The 23747-nt window shown below is 42.7% G+C and overlaps 1 protein-coding gene across 3 annotated transcripts in view; it reads right to left on the reverse strand.

Annotated features, from left to right (window-relative positions):
* The window catches only part of LOC142582715 (glyoxylate/hydroxypyruvate reductase A-like), a 39323-nt gene that overhangs the window by 5298 nt on the left and 10278 nt on the right, over positions 1–23747 (reverse strand). For all 3 annotated transcript variants that reach the window (XM_075692680.1, XM_075692681.1, XM_075692678.1), the window contains 5 exons: positions 21549–21642; positions 16782–16899; positions 3713–3780; positions 2572–2656; positions 194–238 (listed from right to left, as the gene is read on the reverse strand). In XM_075692680.1, the coding sequence (XP_075548795.1) occupies positions 194–238; positions 2572–2656; positions 3713–3780; positions 16782–16899; positions 21549–21642 (410 nt within the window). The remainder of the gene's footprint in view (positions 1–193; positions 239–2571; positions 2657–3712; positions 3781–16781; positions 16900–21548; positions 21643–23747) is intronic.

Below are 23747 nucleotides of genomic sequence, written 5' to 3' on the forward strand. Positions count from 1 at the left end.
CGGGATTGAATTAACCAAAAAATCAAGATAACCGGAGTCGAATCAACGAAAGTCTACTATACTGACCACTGTAAAAGCACAGGCCGTACACTATTGCACTGTGGCTATTTGCCATTACTTGTTGCTAATTAACATGAGTAATGCATAGCAAAGCTGCACTACTATTAACTAAATGAGTAATGAAAATGCTTACTTCTTGTGGCCTAGAGGGGCCAGACATGTGGGGTGTGACAATGACCTACAAAGACGAAAGACATAAGTAAGTAAACTGAAAGAACAAGGGGAAAGCTGAATCTTGACGTCAACTATCTTAAAGGGGCATGAAAGGCTAGAGTAGTAAAATGCTGCCTTCAAAATTATCTCTGCATTTCTGCCCCAGGTGATGACACAGTCGGTAATACAAATGAAGATAGCATTTCATTTCATATCATTTCACAGTGCAAGAACGCTATGCTAGGCCAACAAACTTAGGAGCCATGCTTCCAGAGGTGCTTTTGTATGCAGTCACACTAGAAACTGATAGAGGTCACATGGCTGGCTACAACTGGCACCCAAGGAACAATTCGTGCGTCAACAGATATCGGTAAACGTGATCTGCCTGTTGCCACACCGAAATTTATTGGGATTGGTGCTGCTGTTTGAGTCTGCTAGCACCACTATCACCACACAAGATAACTATCAGCATATTCCGACATCCTGCTTTAGACACGAAACGGTTGCTTTTCAATCAACGCAACCTGTCACAACCAACTTGGACGTGTGAACTCAAGGGCTCACTAGTGTGAATGCATCCTTTGTGCGAACTGTGGGGCTGAACACAAAGGGGTACCACTATCTCGGAAGAATAGACTGTCAGGCTTGTTGGTTCATGATGAAAAATTTGAAGTGCACTAGCAGTGCACTTGACAACACTTGCAGTGTTACCATGCGCTGCAGTTTCTTTTCCCTCCCACAAATAAAGCCAGTGGTATGAAGAGTTATCACCGAGTTCTACTGCAGAAAAATTCAATAATATTGGGCAGACGGCATGTTTTGTGTATGATGGCAAGAGCCACTACAACTAGTAGAACTTGTTCATACGTTATTGAAAAAAGTGTGAGAAAGAATGTACTAACCGGGAAAAAGTACAATCTGAAGCCACAAATAACATTTGGCACACTAAATTTTAGTTGGCATCTATGTAATACGAAATGTTGTGCGAAACGTTGCAGAAGAAAATGCCGATGCATACTGAGCTGGTAGCATCCGAGACTCGAGTTGTTTTTGCAGCTTTGGCAAGCTTTCGTTTGCGCTTGTTAAATTCGGCCTGGGTTAGCAGCTTCTTCGGGTGGGGCCTTTTGGCAAGAAAACTTGAGGTGCCCTTTTGGTGAAAATTATTGTGGCATGAGACGCCGACGCACATTGAGCTGGTGGGGCGCAAGCAGCCTGCTTTGTAACTTTTCTATTGCATAGTGTTTTAAGATGGCAACAAGAAACCGTAACTAAACTGAGCTGATGAGCCATAGAGTGAAACATAATGCTCACTTCGCACCAGCTGCATGTTTGGGTTATCGCCTGTTAAAAGCCTGCAGTATGCTTCCCACAGCACTACTCCACACGCGCTGTGAAACACAGGTGAAGATGCTTACTCCAATACGGTTGGCGGTGATAACTGCGAATGTGATGTACGACAACCCACGAGGAGATTTGCTGGTACCGAAACAGGAACTTGAGTGGGTGTCAGTATTTTCACAACACAGGTAGGTGTGTAATGCAGGAAAGCTGCCATGGCAGGCACCTGCTACTTTCAATTATGCGTGCCTCATGCCTTTTCTTGTTCTCATGGGATCTAGCGGCTGGAAAATGTAGAATATGATCGCAGTTTGCCGAAGTACTGAACGTTGGTGCCGAATGACTGCATTTTCTGGAAGCGTATTAACCAGTAAAGGGAAAGCGCAACTGTATGGGATAATTTTTGATGTTGTCGATCACGAACATTGGTGGTGGGAAATGGTACAAAACAGGATTGCATCATTGAGGTTTTACTGCGTAATGCACCACCTATCCAGTTGTACCTTAAAAAGATTTTAGTACACCAAATGCATATTCACAGAAACTTTCTCCTCTTCAACATGGAATCCAGCTGTAGTCAGGCACTCACTCTTGTAAATTGTTTTGTAAGTGTGTCTACACGACTACTGTACCCTTAATTGTCTTGGGTCATATATAGTTACAACGGCGAACAAATTAAACATCTACTGTCCCAATAAGTTTCAATTATATAGCATGAGTTACATGCATAACCTGCAACTATTCACAATATTGATACTGTAGCATTTAAAAGATTTAGCAATTATTAAACAGGGATGCAATATTGAACAGTAACAGCATATTACTCGTTCCTATTTGGGAAGTCGACCAGTTTATTTATTAAAAAGTGTTTCAAAATTATGTTACAAATGCCTGCTCAAGCTCTGAATTTACTCATTCAAAAGAAAGAAGGTGGTGATGGCTAACCAGGGCTGGAACAAGTTGTCAGGTCACACAACATTACGCTGTCTAGTCGAAAAAAGAAAATATTAGCAGACTTACATCCTGAGTTGCCCAAAGAGGACTTGATGTAGGCAGTGGCTCGACTTCAAAGACATCAAGAATGGCCCCTGAGATCCACTTCTCCCTACAAGACAAGGCTCTAGTCAGTTTAGCTCCCACGTGTGGGAAGTATGTTGCTATGCTATTATCCTTTAAAGGGGAAATCAGGCAAATTTGTGGGAAGGATGTTGCCATGCTATTATCCTTTAAAGGGGAAATCAGACAAATTTAAATCCCCAGAGAAGTGATATCACAGATATGTTCATTGTGTCTTAGCCTATGAAGACAAATCAGCATGAGGTGAATGTATTCACTTGGTGTAGAGTTAATGGAAATGTCCGTGCATATTCAAAATTTCTCATAGACAGCACATGTGATATATGTGGTCTCATTCTCTTCATATTTTATGACACACAGCAAGCTTTCCCATTACATTTTTGCATTTGCATATTGCATATTCCATTTTTGCATATTGCATCATTCAAGCCATATGTGTCAGGCTCTCTCCCTCCTCATTCATCAAGAAAAGAAAAAGCTTCTTTGTCAAGCTATTAGAGGATCATTAGACAGTGAAATGCGTCAGTCAGTTTAGATGTAGGGAAACACGGGTCAATTTAAATCCTGAAATGTTTATGGAATCACTGGATTATCCTTTTAAAAGTTTTGCATGGAAGTTATGAACACCCCAAAAGAGAACCAAATACATATAGAGAAAGAGCCCCTCTTCAAAACATAACAATCACTGCCACAAAATTCGTCTACCTGAATGAATGTCTCACTCAACATAGTAGTACACAACCGCAATATTCACCACCATTTCTCAGATTCAAGAAGCTGAAATGCAGTTTGTCTATTAAAATGAGGCAAAGCTCATAAGAAGGGGCAAACAAGTATTTAATGGATGAAAAAAAAAAATTTCCATACACCCTTACTGAAGAACACACTGTGAAATGTTGCAGCTGTTCTGGCTGTCAGGTCAGTGGGTTCAGATGCAAGAACTAAAAAATGAATGAGCATTTTTTATTTAAGTGGCAAAGCTTAGCAAAGAAGTAAAACTTTCTACGCAACTTTGCAAACAAACTATACTAATCCTGTATACCTAAGTTATAGTCTACACTGTACAAAATCGACTCAAACTCACTTCAGAGCATTCAGCAGGCAGCCCTCGGAGATTACATTCCCGCGACCAATATTGATGAACACGGGGCTCTGTGCAAGGAAATGAATGCAAATTAAAGGAATTGAAGTACCAAAGCTGAAAAATGAATGAAGGTTACAACGCTCTACATTGAAGCTGTGACAACAGCCACTGCTAGATATCCTATTCTAAATTATAAAAGCAACCATTAGCGAAACATTAAGCAACATTGAGTGAAATAAAGCGACAACAAAATGTTTAAGTGACAATAGCTGTGATACGACAGTTTCTGAGCAACTTGCATTTGTGCTAACGCTTAAGGGAGCGCTGAGTTTGTTTCCATTTTTTAAAAGAAATACCAAAAAAATAAAGAAGCAAACGTCAGAGATTTCTTTAGCTCTGAACTCATTCATTGCAAAAGCAGCATTCTCGCACAGTGAAGATCACCAACTTGTTTTTGTTTGCTTGCTTTTGCCCTCAAATAATTGAGCTCACTCATTATAGGGAATAAACAAGAGGCCCGCAGTGGTTGGTTCAGAGGGGGAAGGGGAGGGGGAATTATGCGTTAATGCAAAAATGTGAAAAAAAGCTCATCTTTGAAATATTTAAGTGGCAATTATAAATTTGTGGTAGTACAGAAAGTAATGCAAGTTCAGACAAATAATTTATGACTTCATCTTCCTTATGACGTACGTAACTTCGTTTCTGTTTGGTATGGTAATGCGTGTGGTAGGATAAAAAATCATGCAGACTTCAGCACTCTCAGACTCCCCATATACACTTATAGTAATACTTTGCATGCAAAGTTGAAGGGAGGGCCGCTTTTACTATACTACATCCATTACTTTGTTATAACAATTGGCTGCCAGGAACGGTTGGGGTGTGCTGTCAGTAACCAGTGGGTAAGCCAATCCATAAGTACACTGTGCACCATTGAAGGACCCCATAAGATAATTTTTTTTTCCCCACATTCATCAGCGAGACAACTGTTCCCTGTCATGCAGCCTGTCAATACTAACGGCGCAGCAGACCTTTGTGCTTTGTGAGCATGCCAGCAAAGTTCTGCAAGCCCCTGACCTCGCATAATGCTCATCGCTGTACACACGCGGACGCTTATACACAACAAAAGGCATTTCTTTTTGGTGGCATCCAGTGACGGGCATTGTGCTAAATCGGAGGCTAGCAGCACTCCACTGACGTATTCAAGAAACGCTGATAAGCCAAGCGCTCGCCAAGAGCATGAGCAGTGGTCATATTGTGAATCAATTTTATTTTTTATTCTTATCATCTATAACATAAAGTGCTCAATCCCCATAATAGAGGTGACATGGGTTTGCCATAGCCAATGACGAAGTACAAGAAAGGATGGAAAATTAAATGGATCATAATAAAATATGTTTCTTGGCTGTGTATGAGCAACAGGTTACTGTGGCTACTGTTAGACGCTGCAATATGCCACAGTTACATGGCACAGCATGTATCACATGTAACTTCATACTACAAGCCACACACTTCTTCAGTCAAGGCGTATCATGCCATGTGCATGAGAGCACAGGAGCGCATGGGAGCCAGTGGCATTGGCAGAGTGAAATACGCAGCCGCAACCAATGACTTACCAGTGTGGCCGGTTTGGTGCGTTGGTAGGATTTTTGAACCGCTAATTCAGACAACTTAGAAGCAGCATTACAGGCCTTCACATTTCAACCTAAGTGGCTCTAAATGGTCTGTAGATCTTCATTCTGAACATAAACAAGTTAATTATATCTAGTTAAAGCAAATTTTTGCTTCATTAGACCAAGGTTTCTGAATGTATGGGTTTCCATAGAAACTTCATGAGGCACTAAGATTACTTCGTTTATCTTTAATTTGTTATAACCCATTTCATTTAACAAGGTTTCAGTGTTATACTAATTTTACTTAGTTCAAATGTGTAGTCGATACAAGATATACCACACATGAAGGGGATGACAAAATGGTTCAATATATAGATAATATGAAATACTAAATTTGCCTATTTGAAGCTTATCTGAAAACTCCACATGTCTCGAAGTTTCCTGATATTGTGAAAAGCAGAAATTAATGGATTTATTTTTGCAATGTTTTGTTGAATGCATAAAAATTTACTTAATTTACTGTGATAGCAATTATAGGGGCACTCCACCTGAATTCCCGCCGTTGGTATGAAGTTCTGTCCAAAGTCTAAGTGTGATAAGAACCTGTTGTGCCTCCCAGCACCATACATAACCCATGCTGTAGGTGTGAGGGAAAGCGTGAGAGGGTGAGCCAAGAAGGATGGTGGCTTGACATGTGCCGTCTTCCCCCTCACCCAGTGTTGTGTGCAAAAGAGCATGGGGAGGCAAAGGGAAGCTGGTGCGTACGCTAGCCTGAATGTTGCTGTGCATGGCACGAATGAGTATGGCCATGTAACTTGGAAGCAACTTGTGGCGGGTACAAAGACTGCCTGAGTCAAGACAGCTTGCGGCTTCATGTATGCTATGTTCTCGAGCACCTAGTATTGATAATCAGACACATTGAAGCTAGAGGCAGCACGAAGTGTTCAGTGGCCACTGCTGCTGCTCTTCATCATGCCAACGTTCTGACAGTGAACATCTGCAGTTATCGAGTGAGATGTGTCCATGTTTGCTTATGCACGGGTGACACCATGCTTGTTAATTTAGTTAGTATGAAAATGTTTACTGCAGTCTATACAGATGATAAACCTACTTACCTTACTTCATATAGCTGTCTAATAATTTGCTACTGGGAGCAATGCTTCACCTTTCGGGCAAACCTGTTGCTTCTTTTGCACATGAATGCCAGAAATGACTCATGCTGCAGAATGGTCTTCGATATACTACCGTATTTACTCAAATCTAATGCGCACCTTTTTTTCCGATAAAACAGGTCCAAAAATTACATGCACGTTAGAATTGAGTGTGACGCTAAATCCGCGTTACCATATTGCCATTAGCATTAGGAAAATGGCCGCCTCGTAAGCGCTTCTAGCCTAGCTGCCGTAGCTTCCTCCATATGCATACCTCCATGTTGTACGTGTAACCAGGCGCTAGTGTAACCTAGTCTACCACCTGTCTTCCCGTTTTCTGCATTTATTCAATCAGCATGGAAGCACCGACTGCGAGGACATGCCGAGTCCACTATGATGCCACATTTAAAAGGAAAGTTATCATGTGTGCGGAGATGGATGGAAATTGGGCCGCATCACGGGTGTTTGGAGTACCCGAAACTTGCGTGCGGGACTGGCGCAAACAGAAGGAGAATATTTTCGCCAGCAAAGCAACAAGGAAGGGTTTAAGTGGACTGAAGCAGGGCCACTTTGCCGAAATAGAAGAGCTGCTCACAGAATACGTGTAAGAGCAGCGAGCAGCACAGCAGCCTGTGACAACCAATCTGCTCAAAGTACGAGCGATGCAGTTAGCCCTACAGAAAGGGCTAATGCGGAGTGACTTCAAAGCGAGCAGGTGCTGGCTATCAAATTTTATGAAAAGGCTTTTCTTTTCGAAGGCGGACAGCGATATGCCAAAAATTGCCCGAAGAATATGAAGAGAAGTTGCACTGTTTTCAACGGTACGTTCTGAAGTTGTGCCATAGGAATGGCTACCACTTCGGACAGACTGGAAATGCCGATCAGACGCCACTATACTTTGACATGCCTGCCACCACTACTGTTGAAAAGAAGGAGGCGAAGCAAATGCACGTTTTGCCTTCCGGCCACGAAAAAAACTAAAGTCGTCGCAATGCTTCGTTTCGCTGCAGATGAGCACAAGACGCTCCCGAAGAGAATCGCGTTTCCGAGTGGCGTGATTGTCCACACAAATGAAAAAGGTTGGATGACCACAGACTTGGCAGCTGACTGGATTGATAATGTTTGGCGGAAGAGACTCGGTGGCAGTTTGGGTCTGCACGGGATGCTTGTGCTCGACGCGTTCAGGTGCCACCAAGATAAGCTGGCTGCATGCAACACCGACCTTGTCGTGACACCCAGCGGCATGACATCACAGCTGCAGCCGCTCGATGTTTGTTTGAACAAGCCAGTGAAAGATAGAATTCAGGTGCTCTACACCGAATGGCTTGTCAGTGGCTGCCACAAATTAATGCCCACCAATAAAATGAAGCATGCCTTACTACAGGACTTTGCTTGATGGGTGAAAGATGCATGGTGCACGATCCCATCTGCCATGGTTAACAAGGCCTTTAAAAAGTGCAGGATTTCGAATGCCATGGATTGCACCCAGGATGAAATGCTTTGGTCTGTTGATAGTGATAAGGAGTTGTCTGATAGTGACAGTAAGGGATATCTATTGCCCCACGCGACTCGTACCGGAGCAGTGAAAATCTTGGCGGCAAGGTATGCCACTTCCATTTGTGTTTGTATTCATCGTAACTTTAGTGTATTGGGAATAAATCTGTTTTTTCCAAATGAGAGTAAATAGTATTTCTATATGAAAGCACGAGATGTGCGGTATCGCACTCTTCCTTTTTTTTTTTTTGTCATGGAAAACGGGTGTGCATTACAATCGAGGTTATCATCCTTTTTTTTTTTTGGTCACAGAAAGCGTTACAGTCAAGGGCACGTTAGAATCAAGTAAGTACGCCAATCACAACACTAACTCTAAAAGCTTGCATTGCCCAACTGCAAGACTGCGGTGACCACAGTGTGCCTTGCGTGTCGAAGTGCTTGTACATTTCTATGCAAGATAATGCACATTACACTATCCGTTTGCTTCTGTGCTGCATTGAAGCAGCAAGGAAGCAAACGAGCCTGTATGTATGTGTGCCGTATTGCCTCCAGCGTAATTGTACTGGTTATCACGCACAAAGGAGTGTGTCCTATGTGTCCACTACGATGCACCATTTGTGACTCGTCATCATATGCCGGCAGCAAGTCAATCCAGGCAGGCGCTGTTAGATCCGAAAGTTCCCTTCAGATTGTTGAACATCTGTGTCCATTCCCACTCACATGTACACCTGCAAGCCCGAATGAAACGCATTGAGCATGGACCCACAAATCGCGCAGTGATGAGTCTTGCATGCCACTGCTGCAATGTTCTTTCCTTGAAGGCCACTGAAGTGTGGATGTAGCGAGCGGTGTATTTGTTAAATCTGCTGTTTTGTAAAAATCCATCCAACTGAAGGTAGGGATCAGATTCGTTTTGGCTCCACGTGGAACTCTAAAATTCCTTTCGTGAAACCCCTGGTCTGAATTGAGAAACCCAGTGGCACAAACATATCTGGTTTGGCCATCCCATGCCCACAGCCACTGAAAAGATCGAGTGTCATCCACACTTTCTTGTGGACGGTCTGGATGAGGAGTCCTTAGACATTGTTGAAGCAACGTGGAGATTTGATGTTTCAAATATTGAACAGCCACTTGCAGCAGCATGTACCTTGCTCGGTTTCCTACGTGGCATGTACTGCCCTTCATATTCGATGTCTTGTTTGACAGCATTCATCTCCCAAAACAGTGGCATTCCATTCGCATTGAATACTTCTAAGGGCAAAAGCATCTATAAATGTTGGGTGCAAGAAGTGATTGCAGCATCGTTAGAAGAAATGCACTTGCATGGGTGTGATGATGAACGAATGTCACGGTGAATGGGAGTCTGATACACGCATAGTACAGCACTATACTTTTAACATGATAGCATTCAGGGTCTCATGTCGCAGAAAATCTGGCGTCGGCGTCCAACGTCCCGCATTTCGAACCACACATAGCCAACTACACAGGTCCTCCATATAGCACAAGGAAGTTACTGAACTAATCGAATTTCTCAAGGTAAAATGTGTAGAAATATCTTAAAGTACGACTTACACACAACGTACAGACATGATAGCGTCGGATTTTAATTTGAATATACGAGAAAACATAATTCTGTTACACAAGAACTCAAAACACAAACCCCTTTCACAAATCTCAAATGCCATAAAGCGGTGCGCCTGGTTCTTTGCAACAGCTCCAGATAGCGCTCGTCTCCGCCGTATCGCAGCCCACGCAAGAGGCCACGTTTCTGCCAGAATGCTTGCCTACGTGCATAGCGTTCGTAACCAGTGTTTCCCGGTAAACATTACGGTGATATAAGCTGCAGTTGCCGGAAAGCATGAGAAGCAGTCGGGGACCTTTGAATGCTATCGTGTTCCACTCTTAACACTTTCGTTACCATGCCTATTCAAATCGATCCCCAGTAATCGATGCTTTAGATCACCGATTTCGACATAGTGGAGCCGTTTCTTATCCACCTAAAGCCATCAAGTAGTTAGTACAGGCATTGAACTTTTAGAATTAGTTTAAGTTTTCACACTCTGGCAATCCTGTGAATTTTGGCGGACCTATTTGCAAGCTAATGTCTGTATGTTGTAGCAAATATAGGCGTGGCTGTCACCTTCTGCCGCACTCGAGAAAAAAGCATGGCGCTCACAATTCGCTGCACCAGCATCAAAATTTTGTAAACGAATGACTCCCAGCAAGTCAAGAATTAAATTATATCGCCGGCTTTGCCGTCCGACAGTGCCGAGTGGTGATAATTAACCAAAAATGACACCAGCTGTTCGCTGGTGAGCTTAAGTTTGGAGTCCGAGTCGTTTTATTGCGCCAAAGTGTATTTCTGAAGGTCCGCCGCATGTCCAACATATGGGCCTGGCATTTTCAACCAGTTTCTAAGAATTTTGGTTTCGCTTCTCTCATAAAATCCAGGCAAGGGGCGCTGCCGGTGTCACTATGCCGTCTTCGAAAGTCACTCCCATGAAGTCGCCCCGCGCGGCTGCGTCGCGAGAAAAGTATCATGCTCAAAACTACTATGTTGCACCCGCACTTCAATTTAGTGATGAGGACTTGAGTTATGATTTTGAAGATGACAGTAAAGCAGATTCGAGCTCTGACAGCGACAATGTTTTGAGTCAGCATGGGTAATCTGCAGCTGTTCACCGGCGAGTTTCCTTTACGGCCTTGAGCGGTCTCCTTCCTTGTGCGCACTTATCTGCTAATCTTTGTACGACCTGAGAGCTCTACTGATTATCTTCAGGGTGCATACTTCGCTTGGATATGATGCTCTAGCTCAGAAATTTCCATTCACACCAACAATGCTGCCTGTAGCACATCTCGGCCCAGCACTACAGATCAGCGCAAGACAGTTTACAACTGCTTGGAATTTCTTTATACTCTCCTTCTCTGCAAAGGTGATAAGGACAACCTGAAAAAATGCAAACAAATATGCTTCGATGCATAACCTGGAAGAGGTGCAGGACTCTAGACGAACTGCTGAAGTACATTCCTTGGACTTCCCATCAGACCATCTCCAGAAGATGCCGGGAAGGCAGAACTACAACATGAATTACAAAGACCGCAAAGATAAACAAAACCCAGACGTTTTCTGGGAAAAGTGCGGAGTGCACCTACGCTTAACAAAATTCAGGAACTGCTTCACTGCTTGGCATGAGTGATGAACTGGTCTTAGTTTCTTTTTTGTATCCAAAGAACAGCGGTGCACTGAGCATTTATTTTTTCAGGCACTATTCCTAAGTTATTTATCTTTGAAAGGTATATTCTGAATTTCCTTTGATATTAATGTTTTTGTAGATGTTTTTTTATTGTTGTTTTTATTACCAGGCAGCAAAAATGGCGTTTCTAGAATTTGTATGTTTTACACAACAACGTTTTTGGTTTGGCAACGTATGTTTTCGGAAAGAGCATTTCATTATGCACAATATGCTATGCAGCAAAGTGTGCTGGAATATTATTTGTAGTGGTAATAATTTTTTTCCGAGACCTATAAAAACTACCATTCTTGCGTGGTAATAAAAGAGTTAAAGGCGAAGCTTAAGTGTCCTCCAAACTTGTGCTTAGGATTTTCAAGAGGATGTTACAACAGTTTGATATAGACAATAATTCAATATAGTATCCAGGATTGATATATTCAGGATCAATTGCATAGCTTTACAGTACCTGATGTTTGCAGCTATTTGGCTAAAGGCTTATGACCATTTGTTTTTGTTCGAGGCAGTCGAACTTGTTATTTCAAAATATGATTCAGACAGCGTTGCTTCATCATGCTTATTTCCATTCCTTTTGTCTGTCATCATCACCTCGGAAGCGGGAAAAGTATTTCATATGCCTACGACAGTACCCGCCTTACGCCCTCTCCCCTTTAGAAGAACCCCACCTATATCTACCGTATACACTCGGGTAAGGGTCGCACTTTTTTTTCCGCGATTTTGATGGGGTGCGGCGGTTCCATGGAAGTATGAAATCTTTGTTCAATTTTCGATCCATGTATGGAAAAACCTGTTTAATCGTGCCATATATACCTAACGATGGAATATCTGACGTCTAGCTGCAGACATCCTCGCTAGATGCCTTCATCGGTATAGCTGCTCGGACTCTGCTCGTCGCTGCTGCTCGGGTCATCCGCACGTTCATGTATCCAATCGTCCTCAGCTGTCCATGGCATTGGAAATCCCGGTGACCTTAAAACTCTTTACAATAATGTCCGTGGACACCGCACACCACACGTTTAAAGTCCAAAAGTAGACCAGCTGAAGTGACGCCCTCCTTAGTCGTCTGGTCAGCGTTTCCTCGTGGTGACCCGCTGCCATCCATTCAGAGTACTGGCGTCTGAATTCTTCCTTAAACGGCCTATTAATAGACACATTCAGTGGTTGCAGCATGCTTGTTAAACCGCCGTAGATGACTGCCAGATGCGTACAAGCTTCTGCAAGACGAGCCTTCATGCGCTCTGTGAGGTGGCCACGAAAGCTGTCCAATACGAGCACGGCCTTCCGTCGCAGCAGGCCTCCCGGCCGGTTAGCCCACTGCGTTTTCACCCAGTCTACCACTAGTTCATCGGACATCCAGACCTTTTCTTGCACTCTGACGATGATTCCATTTGGGAAGCTCTCCTTGGGTAGCGCCTTTCGCTTAAACACTACGTACAGGGGGAGCTTCCTTCCGTCCGCTGTGACAGATAGCATTACAGTGCAACGCTGACGCTCGGCATCTGTCGTGTGCACAAGGACGCTCTTCGTGCCGGTTTGGTTGACTGTCGTGTTCTCAGGAGCATTGAACCAAACAGGCGTTTGGTCCACATTTCCTATCTGGTCTAGGTGGTACTTGTGCTCCGCTCGCAGGACGTTAACATAGCGGTGAAACTTGATCACTTTGTCATCGTACTCGCGTGGAAGACTTTGGCAGAGTGTTGTCCGGCGGCAGTTGCCGAGTTGTTGTCGCTTCATAAATCTCCGAAGCCATCCTTCACTTGCCTTGAAATCCGTAGGTGAAATGTTCATGTCGCTTGCAATTGCAAGAGCCTTGAACCGGACCATCTCGGTTGACAATGCGTAGCCGTCTTTCCTGATGTCCATGATGTATTTCATGAGCTCCTTCTCGAGTGTTGGAAATTTGCAACGCTTGCCGCGGAATGTTTTCCTAGTCTTGTTTGTTGCGGCAAGCTCTTCCTTTTGGTCGCACTAGCGATGCACGCACTTGTCGTCAACGTGGAAATTCCGGCTGGCTGCACGATTTCCATTTTGTTCGGCGTATGCGACAACCTGAAGTTTGGATGCCGCATCAGACGCGGTTAAGCGTTTTTTCTTTTCTATCGCAAGCGGCTGCGCTATAGACAGTCGTCAAAATGAACGGCGGCACAAAGGATCAATGGCGCCGGCGAGAAAAGCGACAAGATCTCCCAGATAGTGCTGTGTGACGAAGCCGCAGGACAACTATTGCCATCTGGTGGCTCCCGCGAAATGCGCCGTACGCGAGACGCGACGACGCTGCCGTTTGCTGGCAAGATATTTTTTTTTTCAAAATTTGGACTGCCAAATTGGGGGGAGCGGTCCTTACACGAGGGCAGCCCTTAGTCGAGTGTATACAGTACTGTGGCGAGAAAAAGCATATGTCGCTTTGAAGAAGACAAGTGCACTTGTCAAAACGTTGGCTCCTGCTTTCACCTTGTTCTCGTTTTGCTCATCGTCTTGAATTTCCATCTCCCGCCTTCCCCGTGTTTTCGCCAGTACTGTAGCACGCTAACAAGTTTTAAAATCTTTTGTGCCTGCGAATGATTCTGCAAAGCAATCTTTAACAGATTCCAGAATTTTCTATTTCCAAAGCTCCATGTGTCCTACAGCTATATGCTTACTTAAAGAAAACGGCCCAGAAGTTCCTGATGATGGCAGGGCGAAGCCCGGGTTTCGCCCTGCCATCTGCTAGCCTCCTGGCTAGCTCAGATGGTAGAGCGGCTGCCCCGGAAAGGCGGTAGTCCCGGGTTCAAGTCTCGGACCAGGACGAATTTTTCTTCAACTACAAGGCTTTTTTTTTTAGAGGAACGCGTATTGGTTTCCTTCGTAACAATTGCTACGATTGGGTAGATGTCTCATTTTCGCTTAATTAACTCTTAGAATCTGCGAAGTGCAACAACTGGCATGAAATGCCAAGTGCTAAATTCTAAGGCATTAAATGTGCAACAGCACAGTGGTTAACGCATCTGGCTGATAAGTGCTCATTGCTGCAGTGAAACGAATTTGGATCCCAGAGGAGGTGGTTGTGGTCGTGGACAAATTTATCTGTTTCTTTGCCCTGTGTCAGCGGTGAAACTCAGAATTAGAAGGCAGCCTGATAAAGACACAATAATGTAAATGATGACAATGATCACCATTAGTGTAATGGAATAGATGGACGGACAAGCAAACCTAGTTTCGAGGCCTTGAATGTTCTCTCGGTAATAACAAGGAATGTAGGGCACAAGCTTTGTAACGACAGATGATGATTAAGTGGTGAAATTCACAGCAAGACTAAATTTCCTAAATTTTTAAACAAAAGTCAGCTAAAGTGTTCCTACCAGCACAAAATTTGGTGAGGTCTAGTAAAATGCACGTGAACTCTTACAAAAAGCATATGCATTTTATCAGTCCTAATGACATTCAATTCAATTCAAATGAGTATTTTCCAGAAATATTCCAGGAAGTAATTATGGGTAAAAAGCGAAATCAACTGCCCTGATGAGACCCATAATGCCCTACTACGCCGCAAGTGATGACGCAGGCAAAATACAATGACTATGCAGTGACAGTAGAGGAACACGGAGCAGAGAAAAAGCAAAAGCAAAACAATACAGCTGTCACTTTAGCACAAAAAAAAAAGAAATGTGAAAAGAAATGTGGGAATACGTAATAACTATGTTTTCACGTACACTTACACGACACTGCAACAGCAAACATACAATGACAATAGAGGTACATAAGCAGATAAAACAGGAAAAAAAGGTAACCAATACAGCATATACCTTAGTACGCACAAAAAGAAACTTTTGGCAAAAAAGAAAAGAAAGAAAGACTTTGAATATGTATTAATGGTATGCTTTTACGTAAATATATGAAACATTGCAAAATACATACATACAAATACAATGTAATGACAAAAGAACAAGAAGCAGATAAAAGAAATGCCACAAAACAACAAAGCAATGAAACATGATGCTAAGTATTCAACTGGTATGAGCATTTTACGTGAAACCATCATGACAGCTCTAAAGATGTCTGTTGCAGTGCTACAAAAAGCCTTATCTTGACTATGCTATGTTTTTTCAGAATGTTAACTCCCTTTGGTTTGTGCATGGTGTACATTGCCGTGTAGATGCACACTAAAGGGCCAACTATGGAGTGTGAATCTAGATTTCTGTGTGGGCATGCTATTTGTAGATACGGCAGACTCTATTTAAACGGATCCTCAAGGGACCAGGGAAACTGGTTCCACTTAACAGCAGTTCCAGTTACTGAGACACTGCAAAGAGCATTGCATGAATACAAAAGCAACCAACCATGAAGATGGTGTTCTGTTTAAGCCACACTTCCGTTCAAGCAATTTCCGTTTATCGAGCTTCCACTGTACTAGTACTGCAGCCTGTACAAGCTGACTCGTCTGCAATATAGATTTATGTGCTTGTGGGAGGAGGGCCTTAGTATTACAACCTGTGACTTCGAGCTTTTTTTTGTTTGGCAGGACATCTGGCATAGCTAAGTATGCTCTTCACTGTGCGCTGCCTTTGAAATGTCTGGGCTTTTCTCAGGCATAGGTGCTGAAGCTTGTTATACTTTGGTGGCAAAGGCTAACTTTATGTGTTTCTAAGTTAGAACCCAACAAGATTATATTACTTTGGTTCTGCTTGCTCATCTGGGGACAGGTCTTCAGATTTAAACCACGGGAAATTACACAAAAGCTTCTTGTAACCCTGTAGCAGTCATCAGTGGTGCTCTCATCGTGGTTTCACGTGAAGCACTTGTGCCTATTTGAAGACACAACATACTGCGATCCGGGCTGATAGGATTCCCATGTTTTTCCTTGAGTTCATGTGCACATGGTACTTGGCAAATTTCTTGGCTAAAGGAACACTAGCTGATTCTAATAAAAAAAAAATTTGGGAAATTTAGCCTCTCTCTGAATGTCACCACATGATTATCTCCTGCTGTTACAAAGCTTGTACCCTGCACTCCTTTTTATTACTAAGACAGCAGTTAAGGCTTCAAAACTTGGTTTGCCTTGTCCCTTTGTGTTATGATCCAAGATGGGTTCAAACATGATATTAATAAATAAAATAAATATAAAACCACATGCCTGTTAGGCAAAATGAAAATTTACCAAGGTGACACAACTTGCAAAGCTGCATCACCACTGTGTGCAGCCCATGAAGACACACACACAAAAAAAAAGCTTACAATTGCATACTATATTAATAGCCCGCCAACCAGACTGAAATCAGCCTGGCTGGGAGACACTTGAAGTTAGACTAATTATGTAAACACCAACCATCTAGGTTTATACGTCAATCCAACGTTCTGGAGTCATTCTGATTTCTTAACAGTAGCAACTTAAGAAGCCGGCGTTGTAAGGAGTGACATCGTGAAGCTGCAGCAGCTTCACGATGAAGGTGTCTGGAGAACCCTGAAGCATAGGGCTGAATTTATTAAACCTAGCTGGTTGGTGTCTGTGTAAATAGTCTCATTTATAACAACAGCTTAGCAGAGACAGCACTGTATAACATACCTTGCCAAGAAAATTGGTACTCACATTCTTGCACTGCCTCAGGACATCCCCATTGAGGATGCCAGTAGTACTCGGGGTGCTGGGGAGTGCATTGACCAGGTAGTGACAGTTTTCAAGCAATGAGCTCAGGTCTGGAGAAATCCTGAAACGATCAAGGTACTACTATTGCCGAGAATACCTTCCACTACTCTGAAAAATTCTGAGCTGCGAAGCATATGGATGGCTGCAAAACAGTCCTTTGTTGTGGATGTCTTCCTCTAAAAACTTTGTATCCAGGTGTTTTGCATAGCTAAGCATAGCAAAGCCTGAGCCACAAGGCAGTGCAACAGGGCACATGGATGACTTCTTCAGGCTATTGAAAATTGACACCAAAGCTGTGTACCCTAGTATTTAAAAGGACGGTGTGCTTGCATGCCGTTTGAGCTGTTTTAGTCAAGTGCATTCGCATGTTTTATTGAATACTGAGCTCACATGCAAAATTCATTAAATTTATTCTGCGTTCGTTATTGTCACTACAGAGTGCTAAAGTGAGTGAGCTGCTGCAGTATATTGCGTCCATGTGACTGCATGATTGACGTGTGCCCAATTTTGCCCACCTATCTCTCTGCATTGTGTCCCAACAACCCAAAAGCAGATGCGAAGTGGACAATGATCAAAATTCAACACGAGGCGCTGCCCTAAGTGCACTTGGCATCAAACCACATGTATTCTGTCAGATCTCTCGCCTACCTTAGTAAGGAGAGGGTTAGCAAAGCAGAGTTCTGCAGCTCCACGTGAACCGATTAATGACAAAGAAGGAAAAGAAGCCTTCTGGAGGGCTTTTGGGATAATGGAAAGAGAATTTTCTAACACCTGTGGTACATGTGCAAGCCTAAATGTGCATTTTTCTCAAAATGCCATTTTTGTGTTTTTAAAATCTTTGATATGCTTTTTTAGGAAACTACTAGCCACATTATAGTGAAATTCTTATGGCTTATAGTACAATGTTTTGACAATAATCTGAAGCTAAAATACTTAAAATTTCTTTGTCATACTGCCAAAAAAAAAATCGTCTTGCCATTCTCCTCTTAAAAGTACTGAAAATGAGAATATTTTATCAGATGATACCTGTACAAACCGAATGCTTTTAGTTTCCACTTGAAGACAGCCATATATGGAATATACCTGCCCATTTAAATGGTCATCCTGTAAATAGCTTTTTAGAATAAGTACACTAAAATTTGAAAATCAATATAAAATTTGATAGATAATTACAGGAAAATATTAAAGGCTGCATGGCAATAAAGCTACTGAATGTTATGCTGAAGGGCATCCCCATTCAGCATGCAACATTTCAGATTAACGTATGCAGTAGCTATTACAATAAAACGCTAAAATCAAGGTGACCCATTTACCCTACCATCTTGTCTTAAGGTCTGCTGCCATCAGCATGTTTTGCTGCAGCGATGGTGTAGACAAACTGGCCATAAAATTGGTCTATCATTTGCTCAACTGACATCATGACAGAGGTGAAATTCTTTCAACATCTGTACCTTCACAGGGTGCCTACCAAGTTGTCATTTCCAAATTCCCTGAGCTTTCCAGGTTTTCCCCGAATGCCTTTGCAAAATTACTTGAGGGACACAGAACTTTATTTATGTCAAGAAGGGTTGACACTATGTTGCCCGATGCTGTCACTCTCTAGTAAGCATGCTAAAAAATAAAAAAAAACAACTTAATCCAGTTTGAATAGTAAGGAGCAGTGTTCATTTTATTCAAAAAGAAAACCGAAGAGTGGGGTTAGTAAAATGCACAGCAAATAAAATGTTTGAAAAAAAAAAGGATAAAACCCATTCTAAATAGAGTAAAACATTCTCTATATGCAAATAAAAAGGAGATGCATACAGAAGCAAATATTTTTGGATATGAGCTATTTTTATAAACTGAGAGCATTGGTATGAGGCCCGAACTTTGTCACAAGTGAGATTCTCTCTCAGCAGCTGGAAAACCAACCTCAACTGTCCTTACATGCTCACAGCCTGCGCACAACGCCTCAGTGTTGCGTTCCACTGCTTTAAAGAGTTTATTTTGGCTTGAATGAGGGACACCTGAATCTCGGCATCAGTCAACAATTTGTTTTTTGAGCTCAAGCTCCTTTAAAGAAGCGCCGGCATGCTTCCTTTCTCGTTCATTCCTCAATGCATAGGTTGTTTCTGTTGTCATCCTCCTTCCGCTGTGCGTACACCCTACAGACCATTTGAAACATCCTCTTAGTCAATTGTACAGTGAACATCCAATTTTTCGAACTCCCTAAGGCCCATAAAAACGTAAAAAAAATCAGGCAGTTCGATAAAATGAATGCATGTTTTTTACTGTCCTTAACGGCTCAAATCAGCAAAGGCACATCCAAAAAAGCTCTGAAGGCCTGCTAGTACACTTATGATGCATATCGTTGCTCATACTGTGACAGGTGATGGCGGGTGCACACGTGTATAATTAAGGAATACATACTGTGTCCCGTGAGAATTGCTCCTTCCTACACTTGTAATGCTTCACCGCAATACTTTTGAGTATTCTTCACCACGAAATATTGCTGTATTGAGGCGAAGCTGAATTTCAAAAACCAGCGTTATCTAACACGCCGTGCTTACTGAGCTTCAAAGCCAATCGCAAGGGCCACAGAGGCAGAGTCTGTGCCATTGCTGACAGCGGCGAATTATTTTAATGAAAAACAGGGCAGAGAACAAGCGGATCTGCATGCGAGAGCGCCGGTTTGAGGTGGCAAAGTACACAAGATGGCGGCGGTGGTGGGTGGCTTTGATTAATGCTGTTTCGAATAGTCTGGAAAATTGGATGGCGAAGGGTTCTCACATCAGAAATTTGAGACCTTCTTGCACACTGACTCTATGGGGTACACGGTGGTGCCGTGAAGCCATCTAAATTATTGGGCATCCGGAAAGTCAGTCGTTGACTGCACACCGGCAACTAAAGCGAATGACACAGCATCAAAGAGGATCCATTACGATTCCTCTCTGTTACTCGAGCCAGCATTAACGCAACTTTCGTTCCCTTTCAACAAAATTACTGCTAATTTTCTCTGATAGAGGCAAAAATTCCCTGACTGTTGCCCTAGTATAGCCCAGACTACCCAAAATCCCTGAGAATTCCCGGTTGGTGGACAACCTGCCCTCAGGAACTAGTTTTTGGAGTGCGAGGGCACAAAGTGCAGGTGCACTGTAGTTTTGTAGGTGTAGCTGGTACTGAGTTCTTGCGATGCCCCTCTGTAGAAGTGGGGTACAGGTTGTCGCCTCTATAGCAATGAGGTCCAGTGACATATTGTCACACAGCACTCCTTTTCCTTTGTCATGCACCCAAAGCGGTTGCACCAGCTCTTAGAGAGCCATGCAGGACAATTACATGACTAACTTTATCCAATGCATTGCTTGGATTAAAACACATTTATATAAAAATAACAGTGTCATATAAAACAGTGTTATATAAAAACTCAACAGTGTCATTGAGAACAGTTTCTCCAAGCAAAAATAACCAATTAGACAGAAACCATTGGGGGATGACTGTCCAAGTCAAGCGAGGCTTCAAGGTGCAAAACTGCTGATATGCCCACTTGCGTGTGATAGGAGCATGTGTATAATGGCAACGACAAAATGACAGTGGGTGGCGATGGAATGATGATGGCATCACAGATGCGGAATGACAACAGCATGATAACGACAGTGGCAATGATGTGACGATCACAAAATGCTGACGATAGAATGGCAACTTTTCTGATAAACATCTGACTAGACCTGAGTAGATTCTATCAAAATCATGTAGTGGTGAGCTGATGTGGGAACTTCAAGGAGGCATTGTCATCCGTTTTAGAGCCAATTGCTTTCTTTTTCGCTTTTTCACTTGTTATCATAGTCTGCAGTTGGTGGTAGGGTGTTGAACTTTCATCGCCAATGTAAAAACCGCAATACAAAGAGCATGTGTGCCAGGTATGGGCCACGCTTATTGCCGAACGCCAACTATTATAGCTCTTTCACAGCCACACGTGCTGTCCACCAATACTAGTGCTACAGATGTAGTGGTTAACAGGTCTGAACCCTGTGGAATTAGGCAATTAAGCAATGAACATTAACTAAACATCCTTATTGCAAGAGATATATACTGCCGAGCATGCCATTCATTTAATAAAACAAATAGCTTTGTTGAAGCATTTGGCTATTCAGTTATGTTGACAATAATCGTTGATGATTTCTGCCCAATATCTTTTCTCCTTTGCATCCTTTCTGGCTCACAAAGCCTTTTCATGCAATATGAGCAGTTGCTATGTCATTATCTCCTATTATGGAAGCATAACTGACTAATACAGCTTAACATTGCTTCAGTATCTGTACCAAAAAAAAAACTTTCAAAATAATTTTTTTTTCAGCTCATAACAGACAACTGCACATACCTGGCCCATATGAATATCAGACAGCCTCGAGTTACAATTTCAACTGTTTCTCTCTCTCTTTCTCTCTTAAATCTGAGTTGTTATTGAACATGTAAAAAAAAAGACGAAAGCATTCATTGAAAAACTTTATAACAGACATAGTAGAAAAGCAGACACCAACTGATATCAGTCAACAATACATAGCATAGCGGTTAAATACAAGCATAATCTAGGCCCTGCTAAACATTATAGGGCCACTATTCATGGAATATACATGAAGCAGCTAGCGGATCGGCTCTTCAGCACATAAGTCTAAGAAATGGCTTTAGTAAAGGACTTTACATTTGAAATCAAGCATTTGTTCCAATACACACATCTGAAAAGATGAACGGTGCAATTCCTCAGATCTCCTGCTTCGCCTGGCAAAGCCATTCACCGTAGCTCCAAATTGAACGAGGGACTTGGCAACTGCATTAGGGAGATAAACAGATGCGAGACCTCATTAAAACAACAATCTGTGCTCAAACTGCATCAAAATGGCTGATACAGCCCAGCAGGAAGAAGCTAACACTGTGCACAGAAAGTAAACACAAAAGGTATTCTGAAGTATAAGTCACATGATGCACCACCAGGATAAATTGAACCACGAACAAGAAAAAGCTTATTGGAGCACCTGTTATGCGTAATTACATGATAGTATCGCAGAATTGCAGAAATGTATGGCCCCATAGATGGTCTTTAAGGATGGTTTGGTCTCGGGCACACATTTCGGAACCTAAATAAAGCCACACTTAATTGGGTCTTAAGTGTCCTTGTTGACAAAGGAAATGATAGCAAAGTAGTGCGAACACCGAAAGGGCATTTATTGCTACTTTTATACAACAATGTCAGCTAGCAAAAATACATACAAGGAACAGTTCATATTGACTGAAAGTTTAGCAAGTCGGTAGGGATTAGCAAGTTGATAGGCATGCAAATGCATACACAAGTAGAATGAGAAGAATGTGTAGTGCTTTTCATTCCACTTGTGTCTGTGTTTGCACACCTGTTTTCCCATAACCAAGGAATAGTTCCTTAGTGGAACGCTCTGGAATCAAGGAAATTGAACTGACAACACAAGGTTAACAAGAAAAGATTTGCCCATGACTAACAAAGTTGCTTAACGGACTACTGACACGAAATTTGGAGCTCGAGTTGTTTGTGTTGTTCAATTACCCTACATACATAGATACCTCTGACTGAGCACTAATGGCACACATCGATTTGAACAAATTTTAATATGGCTTTAATGTCAGTGCAAGCAGCTAATCTCAACTGCAGCACCTTGTGAAATCATCAACAATAAGCAATAAGTGGCTCCTCAGATGCTCTGCGAAGTTTTGCTGGATCCGCGAGTATTGAAATCAGAGGCTGGATATTTGCACGGAGCACAACAAGATGGACACTGCATCCTGTCGTACTGGTCATCCACTCGCACCTGAGGATATTCAGTATGATCCAATATACGATACTGCGTATGACTTGTGCTAATTATTGCACCCAACCAATTTCCAACAAGTTCTCACAGGATGCAGCATTGAATGAGGTGCCAAGCAAGCAACCAACGCATGTAGATTACGTATCTGACAGAGACAGCAGCAGGCAGGTTTTTCATAGATCCCCATAACCGAGGTGCTTATGTCTATCACTGCTCCTGGCAGCATAAAAAGCTGCTACAGTTGGTTGCTGACAGAGAATAGTAACTAATAGAATAAGTATATGTTGAAAGTGCACCTGTTCTACTAAGCAACACCCAGCGGCATCATCAGGAGCTGTAATGCGAGTATACTCATCTCAAGGCAAAGAGTCATACACAGACCGTCTCCGTGAAACCTACTGGCTCGATCAGTGGCTGTCCTCGGAGCCGTCCTTGGATGGCTCCGTTGACATCGCTGCTTGCAGTGCTATCAATTTCTTACCAGCTACTCTGCAGGGGCCAAACTGAAAATTGTTTGCCATATCCAAAGGGGCCATGACATTATCATCCAACTATTGTATGTTTATCATTACGCAAACTGAGAGTAAAGTGGCCAGTATGGTTAAATAAACACATACACACAAAAAAAAGGGGGGGGGGGGCTCTCAGTGCACATTTCAACTGAAATTTTCAATTTGAAATAACTGCTAAGTCCCTCCTACCAACAGTGATCGCCATGTTGGCATGGCTTGTGTGACGTCAAGAAGTGCAGGGCCACTGCTATATTGTCTGCTTCAAAACATTCTGAAACCATGTACAGCGCTCAATGATACGAACCTGATACTCACAAGGCATAGCTTCTGACTTTTCTTGCGCCACTGGTAGGCACTAGGGATCACCCAGCATTTGCAGGTGCAAAAAGCACCACCCATCATCATCATCATCAGCCTGGTTACGCCCACTGCAGGGCAAAGGCCTCTCCCATACTTCTCCAACTACCCCAGTCATGTACTAATTGTGGCCATGTTGTCCCTGCAAACTTCTTGATCTCATCCACCCACCTAACTTTCTGCTGCCCTCTGCTACGCTTCCCTTCCCTTGGAATCCATTCCGTAAC

The sequence above is a fragment of the Dermacentor variabilis genome, chromosome 5 (genome assembly GCF_050947875.1).
Source record: "Dermacentor variabilis isolate Ectoservices chromosome 5, ASM5094787v1, whole genome shotgun sequence".
Taxonomy (NCBI): Eukaryota; Metazoa; Arthropoda; class Arachnida; order Ixodida; family Ixodidae; genus Dermacentor; species Dermacentor variabilis.